At 35.9% G+C, this 13929-nt stretch overlaps 1 protein-coding gene across 1 annotated transcript in view; it reads left to right on the top strand.

Annotated features, from left to right (window-relative positions):
- Window positions 1–10829, top strand: part of LOC123523814 (nuclear pore complex protein Nup153-like) — a 29583-nt gene extending 18754 nt beyond the window's left edge. Inside the window, 10 exon segments of the mRNA XM_045301515.2 lie at window positions 173–439; window positions 786–1417; window positions 1420–1564; window positions 1925–2077; window positions 2375–2470; window positions 2949–3364; window positions 3727–4051; window positions 9040–9110; window positions 9898–10025; window positions 10613–10829. Of these exon segments, the coding sequence (XP_045157450.2) occupies window positions 173–439; window positions 786–1417; window positions 1420–1564; window positions 1925–2077; window positions 2375–2470; window positions 2949–3364; window positions 3727–4051; window positions 9040–9110; window positions 9898–10025; window positions 10613–10682 (2303 nt within the window). The 3' untranslated portion in view covers window positions 10683–10829.
- Window positions 10830–13929: the final 3100 nt, after the last annotated feature.

Consider the following 13929-nt stretch of genomic DNA (forward strand, 5'->3'; position numbering starts at 1 on the left):
ATTAAAGTAAGTTTAATTTGATTTTAATTTTGATAATAGCTGTTTGATAATACGAGCACAGTGGTATATATTGTATACAGTTGTGAGATAGAATTGAAAAATGTTTTAAAAAAATATTAGCTATTACTAGTTTCAGGCCTTTTTGAAATGTAATTTTATCCTTTTTTTGCAGCCAAGCCAAGTGAATTAAACAAATCAGACAGTTTGTTTGCTAAGCTGAAACCAGCTGCAGGTACCTGGGAGTGTGAGGTTTGTCTTGTACAAAACAAGTCTGATGATAACTCTTGTGTGGCCTGTCAGACCCCCAAACCACTGAAGTTCTTCAAGCATCCCCCAGGGGACTGGACATGTGATACCTGTCTGGTTAATAACAAGGAGTCTGCAGTGAATTGTGTGGCTTGTAATTATGCACGTCCAGGGCCACCTCGAACACAAACAGGTTCATTCTCAAATTATTGAACTATATTTAAATTCTATTTTAGATTCGCACATAATCGTAAAATACTAGTTTAGTTGTGAGTCTAGGAGGCTTTGAATATAAGCAACATGATAGAGCAGCTTAGAGTTCTGTATTTTAGTGCACAAACTGAAATATGACAAAAAATTTTTTGTTTTAATTTATACAAGTCTTAACTACTTTATTTCTTTTTTTAAGTAATCTGTAAGTGAATATATGAACTGTTTTGACATTTGATATGAAAATTATACTTTACATATACATATGTGAATTTTATATGACTATTAATTATTTCATATTTCTCATAAATTAACTGTTTTTACTCTAGTTCCAAGTATTGCGAAGTCCTATACATTATCTCAAGCGAGCGGCTTCAACATACCTAGCACAGAATCAGGCAGCATAACCATGTCTAGCACAGGTGGCTTCAAATTCACGCCAGCAACATCAGCATCCAGTACAAAGTCAGGCTTTGATGTTTCCAAATTTAATGAGAATGTGAATAAAAGTACTGATTCGAAACTTTCAAGTGGTGGAGGATTTAAATTCAACTCTGATTCAAAATCAGAAACATCTAGTTCTGGGTTCAAGTTTGGCACACAAACAACTTCAGAAAGTGATAAATCTAGTGTTAATACTGGTGGTTTTAAAATAAATGCACCATCAGGTGATAAACCAGCAACTGGATTTCAGTTTGGAAATAGTGATACAAAATCAGAAAACAAAGACGGTCCGTTAAAATCTGCAGGTTTTCAGTTTGGGAAATCAGACAGTTCATTATCAAATATATCTAGTTCAGTTTCAAATGAATCAACAACTGTAGGAGGATTTGTACTTGGGCAAAAATCAGATACATCAGCTGCCAAAGACGAGTTACAGGCGACAACATCAGTGCCTGGTGGCTTTACATTTAAATCAAAGGACGCTAGTGCAGAAAAGAAAGATTCAGATTTAACAAAAACTTCGACAAGCACCTCTCAAGTGTGGGCGGATTTAATTTTACATCATTGACTAGTACATCAAATTCATTGGCCAGCACGTCAAGTAGTTCTATAGGAACGTTTGCATTTACAGCTACCAAAGTTACAGATCCTAGTGTATTATCAGGTTTGTACCTTTATGTGATTGAATTTGTTGATAATATTAAAGTTAATTGCAGTTTACAAATGAACTTATTTTGCTTGAATGCAACATGGCCAGCAAAATTTGTGCGAGTTACCTGTAGTCCGAGCCATTGAATAAAATGCTTTATATAGGGATTTTGCAGGGACCAGAGGATGAGTTCCAGTGCATGGTGAATTATCGGTAGACGAAGTTTGGTTGTATTTGATTGTGATTTTGTAATTGTATACATAGCAAATAATTTTCAGAAATCATTGGAAAAGGTTGGAAGAAATTGCAAATGAAAGATTCAAAAATCTTAAAAAAATATAATGAAGCCCTTAGATTTAATTCATTCTATTTTAGGTACCTCAAAGTCAATAGAGGCAACAAAGCCTGCAGCTGGAGTGTTTTCATTTGGTCAAAAGCCGGCAGAATCCAATACCTCAAATTCACCTTTCAGTTTTGCTCAAAAGCCTGTTTCTGCGGCATCACCAAACAAGCGCGGACGGGATGATGGTAATGAAATGATAGATTTTTTCTATATGGTTGTAGTGACACTTTAGCCTTATTTTTATGCATAAAATAAGGAAATTTCATGTATGTGGTTGAAACGGCTATTGCTAAGGGATATGAATTTATAGTTTTCAACTGTTGAACAAAGTAAGAAATCATCAGTCTTATATTAATCAGATGTGTCATAAAATATCAGAAATATCAGGTCCACAACAATTATGGAAAGAAAATTAATTTTTCATCTACTATTTTGTCTGTATATCCCATTCATTTTATAACAGTTCAAATGTTGGTTTGTAGATACAGGTGAGCCGGAAGTCAAGAAGTCGTCATTCAGTTTTGGACAGACTGCCACCAGTAATTCTTCAACACCATTCCAGTTTGGAGCTAACAGTGGTATGACCAGTTTTAGAAGTCCTGATAGAATACATTTTGAGACAGTTCTGATAAATTCTTTAAGCTATAGAATTTAATTGTTAGATCAAAAGGATTTAAAATTACCAAGACAACACATTCATTATCTAATATAATTTAATTGTATAATACAGTAAATTTACACTTGATGGAACTGTGATTAAAGAATGTTGTATAAAAGTAGTTTTTTAGGCCTGCCCTGTTCAAAATATATAATTTGTAGACACAAAACATTTATTTTAAGGGTCAAATTTTAAGTCGCCCAAGTATGCTGTGTTGAGGTTTCATGGTAGTTTGAAGTAGAAATTTAAAGTTGTCATATGTTGAACTTGACTTGGAAGTTCTGAACCTAGCCTAAAGCAATATATACTTAAGTGAATGGTGTAGTAAAATGTTGTAAAGAAGTTAAAATTTAAGTCAAATGTTGTGAATATTATCAGAACTTATGCTGTCATTGCAGTCGTTACGACAACCACTAGTAGCAGTTCATCACCATTTGTGTTTGGTCAGACCCCTGCCACAACATCAGCTGGCACAGGTTTATTTGCCTTTGGACAGCAGAATTCAACTCCAGCTAGTACTGTAGGACAACCAGTATTTGGTCTTCAGAATTCCGCTCCAGCCAGTAGTGCGATACCTTCAGTATTTGGTCAACAGAATGCCACTGTAACTACGACATCAAGTACAAATTCAAATTTTGTATTTGGTGGTTCGAAGGCTGCTCCAGCAGCAAGTACAGGCACAGCATTGCCAGTATTTGGGCAAACTAACTCTCTTGCTGCTACCACGACAGCCTCTGCATCAACACCATCATTGTTCCAGTTTGGTCAGGCAAACAGTACTGCTGCAAGTACTCCTTTCAACTTTGGATCACAGGTATTACAGACTTTATTCATTAGAGAGCTCTTTAGAGAGTATTAATCAGAGTGTATTGCATGTTTGATCTCATATTTGCAAATAATCCCATTCCATTGGCCCTCAGTGCTTTTTGGGAAATTTACAGTTCTGTAAGTAGATAAAAACCTTTCTCAGAAGTCTTATTTAAATTGATATCAACTGTACATTAATATATTGCATTATTGGCTCGGTCTGTTACAGTTGGTTCATTATTTTACAGATATATTCATTTCTTGCTTTCACAATTTTTTTAGCATGCACTCAATAAATTCTCATAGTAAAAATGATTGTTGACTTAGTAGTATAAAGTATATTTTAATTGGTAGTATTTTATATTGCAGTCAAGTGGTCAAGCTGCAGTATTTGGTAGTGGTACGCCAAACTTTAACTTTACTGCACAGAAAACTGAGACATCTACAGCAGCATCTGCTTCAGGGCTGTTCAAGTTCGGTGGTAATCCTTCCCAGCCAGCGCCGGCAACAACACCAGCATTTGGCTCGGGCTCCACATTTGGTTCAAGTAGTATTCCTGCATTTGGTACGGGAGCTGGTTCCACTGGGGCGTTTAGCGGCAATGCACCATCGACAACTCCAGCTTTTGGTGCGACTCCACCAGCATTTGGATCTAGTAATTCAAGCACAGGACAGGCAGCTCCAGCATTTGGAGGTAATGTGTCATGTGTGCATGAAGCAATTGTGTCTGCATGTCTGTCTTCCTGCCTGAATGCATGTCTTTCTACCTCTCATTTTTCTACTGTTCTTTCTACTTGTACTTCCATAACCTCTACTGTTTCTGTTTATTCCACTGTTGTGAAAGTTTCCTCTGGCTCTTACGATAAGGAATCTAGTTGTTACGTCACTGCTGAGAACAGTTCAAGAAATTTAATAAACATAGCCAGCGAAGAGTATCACTCTTGCAGTGAATTTTTAAGTCATACAGGTGGGCTTGAAGCTTCCTCATCTACTGGTAAAACATCGAAAAACTCCTCTAAGGAAAGCTTTTTCCGTGGTTGCTATGACGACTGGGATGATGGCTTTGAGGAAAGCACAGAAAGCAATGATGAATTATCCAAGCAGGCAACAGATGATTGTAAAATCATTTCATCAGAGTCTGTAAACAAGATCACTACACAGAAGCCAGAATGTCCAGAAGTAAGTGTTGACTTCCAAGTGAGGACAAGTGTACTGGTAGATGTAGACTGTCAAACTGATGATTCAGTTACTTTGGGATGGAGGACTGCTGATACTCAAACAGAACACATTGAGAACCATGACTTGAGGTCTGTGAGTGAACCATACTGTACTGTAAATAGTCTGTCAAAAGGAGTCCAGACTGAATGGCCAGACATTGTGAAGAAAGAGGAACCAGTCTTACACAAAAATAAAACACAAAGTGTGTCAAATAATCAGACTGGTTTGCAAATGGAAATATCAGCAGTACACACAAGTAATGTTGAAAAGTGTTTAGAAGCCTCTGCCATTGAAAGTAAAAAATCTTCTCAGAAGCCGAAAAACCAGACACTAGTGGGTGTACCAAAAACAGGTGCTGCAAATGAACCACTTTCATGCGGTAAATTATTTATAGTACCTTGCTTTATAGACTGTTTAGACTGTGCCACTAGATTATCTCCTGCAATAACAAAGCCTCTGATGACAAGCAAATTAATTGGACTTCCTTATACAGGTATGCCATGTCATAATTTTACAGTAATGAATGAACAGCCAGCCACTCCACCATTGAATTCAGTTTCACCAGTATTTAGATTTGGAGCTACACCCCAGACAAACTTTCCTTTTAGTGCCACTAAATCTACGTGTACAGCAGTTAGTTCTTCAAGTGTACCAGTTAATTTGTTAGTATCAAGCTACCTGAGCTTACCAGCAAGAACAAGGACTTCATTAATACATGGCAGTATGAACTTACCACCCCATATATCACAGCCAGGCAATTTGAACTTACCACCCCTTATGTCTCAGCCACCAGTATTTGATAATTTGAACTTACCACCCTTTATGTCTCAGCCACCAGCATTTGGCCAGTTGAACGTACATAGAAGCACAGCAGCATCAACAGAATATGTCAGCTTGAGTTTACCAGTCAGTGCAACAAAGTTTAGTATGAGCTTACCAACTCCCTCAGGGTCACCAGGCTTTGGTAATACGAGCTTACCACACAGCAATGTACCAGTATTTCAGAGTTCGACTATACCATCCAGTAAAACAAAATCATTATTTGGAAATTTGAGCTTACCAAGCCATGCAGTTGGAACTTCAGTATTTAGTCACATGAAGTTACCTTCTAGTACTACCAAGCATTCATTATTTGGCAATATGAACTTACCAAATGCCACAGTAGGGTTTCCTGTACTTGGCAATGTGAACTTACCAAGCAGTACAGTCATTTCTCCAGTATCTGGCAGTTTGAGCTTACCAAGCAGTACAGTCATTTCTTCAGTATTTGGCAATGTGAACTTACCAAGCAGTATGGTCATGTCTCCAATATTTGGCGATGTGGGCTTACCAAGCAGTACAGTTATGTCTCCAATATTTGGCAGTGTGAGTTTGCCAAGCAGTACAGTCATGTCTCCAATATTTGGCAATGTGAGCTTACCAGGCAGTACAGTTATGTCTCCAATATTTGGCAATGTGAGTTTGCCAAACAGTACAGTTATGTCTCCAATATTTGGCAATGTGAGTTTGCCAAACAGTACAGTTATGTCTCCAATATTTGGCAATGTGAACTTACCAAGCAGTACAGTCATGTCTCCAATATTTGGTAGTGTGAGCTTACCAAGTAGTACAGTCATGTCTCCAATATTTGGCAATGTGAACTTACCAAGCAGTACAGTCATGTCTCCAATATTTGGCAATGTGAGCTTACCAAGTAGTACAGTCATGTATCCAATATTTGGCAATGTGAACTTACCAAGCAGTACAGTCATGTCGCCAGTATTTGGTAGTGTCAACCCGACGAGCAGTGCAGTCAGATTTCCAGTCAATGGCAATGGGGGCTTACTTAATAATGTGGTTGGGTCTTCATTAGTGACCACTAAAACGAACAGTGGTACTATTAATAAAAAGACTGGGTTTGTTCTAAACTTGCCAGTTAAACCCAATTTATTTCTGCAGTCTACAAAAGAAAGTGTTCATAGAACAGAGGAAACGGCTGTATCACAAAATATAAGCACTTGCACCAGTAGCATCTTTGTATTTGGAAGGCCTGTAGTATCTAGGGAGAAGTCAGTTAGCTCCATAACATCTAGACCAAATATGTTTCTGCAAGTTACTAAAGAAAACAGTAATAGAACAGTTGAAACTACTGTGTCTCGTAATGCCAACACTTCAGCTAATAGCATGTTTGTGTTTGGGAGGCCTGTATCAAGTGACCAGTTTGTCAGCCAAACAATATTTAGCACAGCGTCTTTCTTTACAAGGCAAGTCTTTACTAGTAGTAAAGACTCTTCAAGACTAACAGAAAATGTTGCAATGCAACATTACCCTACAGATGATACCTGCAGATCAGGTATTTCAGGTGGCACAGGTGTCTTCAGTTTCCAAGGGCCTGCAGTTGTTGATGATGTGGTTATGGAAGACCGGAGCCCAGAGTGTACAGCCAGTAGCTCTCCAGGCTTGGAACAGATACCAAATGAACCAGGAACATCAAGAAAAGTTGTGTTCTCTTTTATGCCACCAGTGCTCGTCCATGACAAATTAAGTACCAAAGAACCGTCATCGAACAAAGTGGGTAAATCGATTCTGAAAGCTAAGAATGTGACATTTGCTAGTGAAGAGAAGCGGGGACAGTCTGAATGCATTTCAGGTACAAGAGAACTTGCTAAAATACCTTCAGACTCATGTGTATTAGGTGGAAAAAATGTTTTAGGAGATGCACAAAGATTGGTATGCAATAGCAAGTCAATGCCATTTACTTCAGATTTTATGATGGGAGATGAACATGGTGAAGGTAGCATGGATACGTCAGCATTTACCAAGCATGAGCAGAAATCAGCTGATTTAGATACTGGAACTCCACAGCCGAGCCATTTTATTAGTTCAGATGTGTTTCCTTTGGGTAATGCAGAGAACAGTCCATCAAATGGTTCAGATATATCAACAAGGAAAGATAGGAAATCACCGCTGCCTTTTATGAAGGTTTTCAACTTTGGTTCAGTTGCCACGGCTAGTTCTTTCTCTTCAGGAAGCAAAGGCAGAAAATCACCACCACCACCTCATCTGTTGAAATCTATAGAGGCATTGGACATTTGTGCGAACACGACAGCTTCAGCACACAGTGGACAGTCTGAACCTGTTAATACAGTTGCAGATTTTGTTAGAAACTTTCCCCCAATTTCTCCAAATGTATTTGTATTCTCTTCTAATCCAGCTGCATCAGTAAAGTCAGTCCAGACTCCTTCAGAGAAAAGCAAGAAATTGAGAAACCTTAGAAACAGAAGTAAGCACTTGACAGTTAGTGCATTTTCTGGAAAGCTCCAGAATGAAAGTGGCACATGTGAAGAACAGAAACTATCACCATCATCAAGTAAATCTTCCGAGTCTGCTCATTCTGGGTCAGATGCAAGTTCAAGTAGCAGCTCAACGTGTTCCTCTGACAGTGGTCATAATGTATCATCATCATCATCTTCTTCTTCCAATAGCAGCAATGATACTGATGATGATCATGGAGAATCTAGCAGTCAGCCAATGGAAGATGATGCTAGAAATTCAGATGCTGATAGGACTGATGTACACATGGGGGTTTCAGGTGGAAGTAATAAATCGTGGAATGCTTGTCCATTAGAAGAGAGAAGTGCTGACTGTTGGGAAGTAGACATAAGCTGCCAAGGGCTTGAAAACTATAAGAGAAAGTCTTATGTTACGTTTACAAAGATTTTACTACCAACATCTAGCTGCTGTAGGATAGCAAAGGTGTACAGCTGGTGTGAAGTGAAAGAGAGGTCTTCTCAGTATGTCCTGTGTCTTTCTCCTCTGTCATTCTCAGGTATTTCTATCTATCCATCTTTCTCTCTCTCTGTTTTTACTTTGTTTTCTTTTGTGTGTTCTTTGTAAGATTAGATTGATCATGTACACCCAGTATTGAAAGATAATCACAGATTCAGTTTTTAAAAATTGATTAATTGATTGTAAGTGCATTCTCAGTTTCACATAAATTCTCATGTAAGCGTAATCAGATGCATTACTGCGAAATCTTTTAAATTCGCTGGCATGAAATTTCGCGCAAACGTGAAATAGGACTGTTTCGCGTGGGCTTTAATTCGCGCATTTTCAATTTATAAATGAAAAAATGAATTAAAAAATAATAAATAGCGCAGTCTTAAATTTGCACATCGGTTCTTGCGCGAAATACGCGAAAATTCGCCCTACTGGAATAAAAATGATTTCACAGTATGTATTTTCTAATTACTGCAGCTAGAGTTAGAATGAAACAGTCAGTGATATTATGTGTGTGCTAAATAAATTAACACAACATAGACATTACATAGACTGTTCTCATTTTCTAGTATTATTTGTGGACAGTTACATAGACTGTTTGCTCAGTTTCGCGTGTTTTTCAAGTGTTACATGATGACATTTACATTACACATGCACCTAGATGAATAGTATTTATAAAGCAACGCTGTGATTGTTGTATTATAGGAGTGTTTGGTAACAGCAGTCAGCCAGCGGCACCAGCACAATCAAACTCTGTGTTCCAGTTCGGTGCAAAGGTAAGTTACACATCTGTTACATAGAATTTGTATAACATGAGAATTGACACTACTGTGTATGGTTCTTGTTGTCTAAGCATTTGTACATAGTTAAATTGGAAGGATTTAAGGGTTGAGGTTTCTTGTTTGGAATCATTTAGCTACATGGGTTTTACTTACAACCGATTTTACATGTTACAAACATTCTGTAATTTAGTTTTATATTCATTCGACTTTGTACTGTGTAAGTGGAAACAGTTTTAAAGAAAAGGGACAGAAAAAATTAGGTTTTGATAAAGAAATATTTGTGATTTCTTAAGAATGACACATCAGTTGCTAGTGTTTATTTAAAAAATATTTCAGTTTTAAAGGCATACATAGATGAAATGGTTGACAAAAGTTTAAAATCCTTGAAATCTTAACATTTCTCACATTTTGCTGACTTTGAAAAAAAAAGATAGATGGTTTCTTACTTTGATGGGTGTGGGTGAGCAAGTTTCATGCTTATGTGAAATTGACCTATGTATGCCCGTTTAGAATAATGCCTAAAATTGCTTTACAATGCCACATTCTTCTCTTTTTTTGATGTTACTCATTTTTACCTTGGAAAAGGTGAGTTAATTAGTGTTTGATGGTAATAGTCTTGATTAGATACATAGCAACTACCACAGATAGAATTAATTTGACAACAGTGTTTGTTTTAATTAATTTAGTAAAGCAGAACAAATAAATCGTGTATTTGCTTCTTGACAGTATACCGGAGTATCCTGTTTTGTTTCAGTAAGAATGAGCTTGTTTTATATTTCAGCCTGCTGATGCAGGACAAGCTGCCCCCTCTGCTGGATTCAACTTCAGTACCAGTGCCAACCCAGCCGGTCTGGGTGCTGGTTCTAGCTTCAACTTCTCGGGACAGGCTCCTGCAGTCAATGCGTTCAGGTCAGCTCTTTATACATCCTACTACATTATTGTTTTGAAAAAAAATAAATCTTATACCTTTGGTTAATTCCTAAATTTTTTGTGTTTTAAATGTCCTACTGTAAATGCAGTTTTTGTCAAGGGCTGGATTTAATGGATTTTGTTTAATTGGTACACAAAGAAGACAGAAAAAAAATGAATCTATGGAAAACTTATTTGTCATCATGTCCTCATGTCATGATATAATTTCCTTTGGCAGGAAACCATAAATATTTTGCTGCAAAAACTAAATGTTGCACATTTGGCATATACATTTTTTGGAATACATAAGAGAAAGATTTTTGAGTTGTCTCTTGTTAATAAGAGATTGATCATCAATTAGTTCCAAGCTGAATATGCATGTATGGACATTGGACTTGGAAAACAATTAAAATACATTGATATTTATTATTACTGACTGAAAAGTTTATAACTCATTAACTGTCTGTTTGAAATCAGAAAGGACTTTGAAATATCTGAAATATGTTACGAATTTTTTGTGTTGATTTCTGATACATCAGAAGTCCTGAAAACATGTTTTAACAGTTTTGTGCTATTCTGTTTTTTAGTGCGACAGGTCCCAGTACGCCATCGGACGGGAGAAAAATCAAGAAAGCAGTCCGAAAAATACGGAGATGATTATGGCTTAACATCTTAGACAATAGGCATAAAAATATACAATACAATAGAAATTTATAGTCATGTTTTCATAATGCAATCATGTAAAAAAGAAAATCCTGTATTATATTGTGAAATTGAATAAAGACGGAGATGTAGTATAATTTATATTTTGTGTTACTGTGGTACTTCAGATATAAACAAATAAGGAGAGTAATTACTATATATCATATATAGTAGGGTAAAACTGGTAAAAAGAGCAAAAATTAACATGCTACCTTGTTGTCCAGATCGCATATATTCCATTTCTTGAATATTGATCATGTGATTTGGGTTTATAAATGAAATAATAGAGATGGACCGAGGACATCTGTTTTGTTTGTAAGGTTGTAAAGTGGTGTACTAGGAAGTGCCTGTTAATTACATGTAAGCAGTAGTGCTTTGAATGTCTGTAAGAAGGTGGAGAGCTTACAGACAAGTGAACCAAAGGATAAAGTTGTGAGATATGTAAAAAGGGGCCTGTGTGGCCAAACAGCTAAATCTGCTGACTAGGCCATTTGCCCAGGTCAGATATGTTCATATGAGAAAGTCATCCATCTGGCTAAAAGAAAATTCTTAGTTGCCTGCATATGCTAAAACAATGCCTATGGTACTCTGGACAATCCACAATAATGACACAGAAAAAGTTTGGGAACTATAGATGTTGGTAGAGTTACCAGTAAAACAAAGCATATGATATCAATACAGGGAGGTATTGACGGTGTAGTGATACAGATATTAGTGCACCTGCTCATATACCAGCTGTTGTTGGCCAACCCAGCCTTTACGGGGTTTTTTTTTTGAAAAATTAAGGGATGTATTTAATTTAGCCATGAACTTGCGGGCAGTTTCATAAATACTTTTTTAAACTGGTTACCGAATTTGTACTTGTAAAAAGATGAAAAGAAAGTGATTGGCCAATTGTAAGGCAATCTCTGAATTGACCAATCAAGTACTGGAGTTTAGAGACTGGTCTTGGGGCAGGTGAGGTGTGTGTGGGGAGGGTGGGGGGTGACTGACAAAAAAGAAAAGACAATGAAGTTTTAACTAAAGGGGTTGTTAGTCCCGAAAATTGTAGTGGATTAAGCATAATACGTGTAACAAGAAATGACAAATTTAAGTTCAGCAGGATGGTATAGGTTTACAATCTAGAAGATTTTTATTCAGTTTTCATATTTATTTGCTTTTAAATGCAGTTAAGCGTTTGAATTAAAATATACAAGTATTTCATCATATTGATGTACAGGTAGTCGTGAATTTGTATCAGGTATTTTGAGACCAGATTTTTGTATTGTTAACATTTTCATAAGAAGTACCATTACATCTTTGATCTTGGGTACTTTATTAGCTGTGTTGAACATGTCATAGGCTTTGAACATTGTACATTTGTAATTGTACATTTACTAAAGAATTTCTAGTACATAAAGGTTGCTATTTCTTACATGAATTTATTTCAGTGATTTTGTAAAAAGAAAAACGGTGGAAGTCAGATTCATTCCTTACATATACATAATGTGATTCTAGATGAAATAGAGTTAAAATACTAGGATTTGTCGCATGTCTTTTGTAAATAGATACAAATTGTGAAATTTAGTGCTTTTGTTTTTGTTGGTAATCGAGTATTTGTGATGCCATGCCTGTATCATTTGTATATACTGTATTTATAATTCTTACTCATATTTTATAGAGTTAATGCCAAATTGTTGTACCTGGTGTAGGTAGTTCAGTTTTGCATTGAATTCTGACATTTTCCCCCTCATTATAAAGATGACTCACAGATTCAACGACTCATTAAGGAATTAACAATATGTGTAAAACGCAACCCAGTGTCTTTCGGCAATCCATATAAATTTTGGACAGTTATTGTGTCATTACGAAAAATTTACAATATTTGTAATGTGTTGAATTAAATCTGCAATCAACCACTGACATGTTTCTTTGAGATCTTGCATAATTGATATTTTAAAGGAGATATACATTTGATTATATAAAGAAATTAAAGTTGTAATAACCAAAGTTTAAAGCTGATGTTAAGTTACATTCTGTTTGATTGATCATTTTCTGTTGACACACTAACTGGTCAGGATTTATGAAATGGGAAAAATAAATTTGTGAGAAAGAAGGGAGAGAGATGGGAGAAAGGGTTAATTTTTTTAAAGGGAGATAATTCTTAGTGAGAGAATATATATATATATACAAAGAGTTCAATCCTGAAGCCTTGAAATTGTGTATATTTGTTGTTACGTTTGTTATTATATACTATTGTTGAAAGACAAATACTGTCTATAAACTTTATTAAATTTTGATTACTGTAGGTGCTCATATAAATGTACAGTTTGAGTGAAAAAGTCCTTCATCCCGAAAATAGTTACCTTGGTAACCGTTGAAGGGAAGGGAACTTTCTTTCTCATATGTACGCTAAGTGTGCTATTTCAAGCAATGGCAGTTTGTGGACAGTTTAAAAATGGCAAAAATCAGAAATGGTCTGTCTGCATATGCCATCGGTGTGCTGATCTATATTTTACAAATTTTTTATTTGCTCATTATGCAGTGGAAAGACAACTATTTGTCTTTCATTTTGTGAGTTTTTTTAGGGATTAAATTGCTTTTGCAAAGGATGTTATAATATTTGAAGTGCGTGTGTTTAGACTGATGAGCATTCCATTCTATAATTTACTGTTCTGTATGACAACCAGTTTTAAATGAAGAAGTTTAAACTTATTTTCTTGACTTTTGTATCCATAGGCACACCTTATTATTGCTTCTTTTATGAGGACCCAATGTCATACTATTAAGTTTTAGGTTTGTGTACAATATATAAGAAATATTTATTTAAAAACCAAGTCTTTTCATACTCCCATGGATGAGAACTGTGGAAAACTGGTTTCATGTTTGTTAAAGGAATATTATTCCCAAGTTTCATATTTGAAAAAATGAACAATTACTGCACAGTGTCTGTGTAAACTTAGAGTAAACATGTTTTTTGTGTATAAACAGTCTTGTTTTGTAAGTTAAAAGTTATATGCACTTGATGTATAAGTAGCCACTTTTGAAATTATAAACAAATGATGAAAACTTTTTTGCCCCAAGTCCCAAAGTAAAAAAAACACATATTTTTTTGGTTTTACTTTTCCAAACAAGACTGATACCAAATCTTTTAACATTTGAAACACATAGCAGTACACTAAATTCATTTATGACCATTTTTTTCTTAAATGCTAAAATTTGA

The sequence above is a fragment of the Mercenaria mercenaria genome, chromosome 3 (genome assembly GCF_021730395.1).
Source record: "Mercenaria mercenaria strain notata chromosome 3, MADL_Memer_1, whole genome shotgun sequence".
Classification (NCBI taxonomy): Eukaryota; Metazoa; Mollusca; class Bivalvia; order Venerida; family Veneridae; genus Mercenaria; species Mercenaria mercenaria.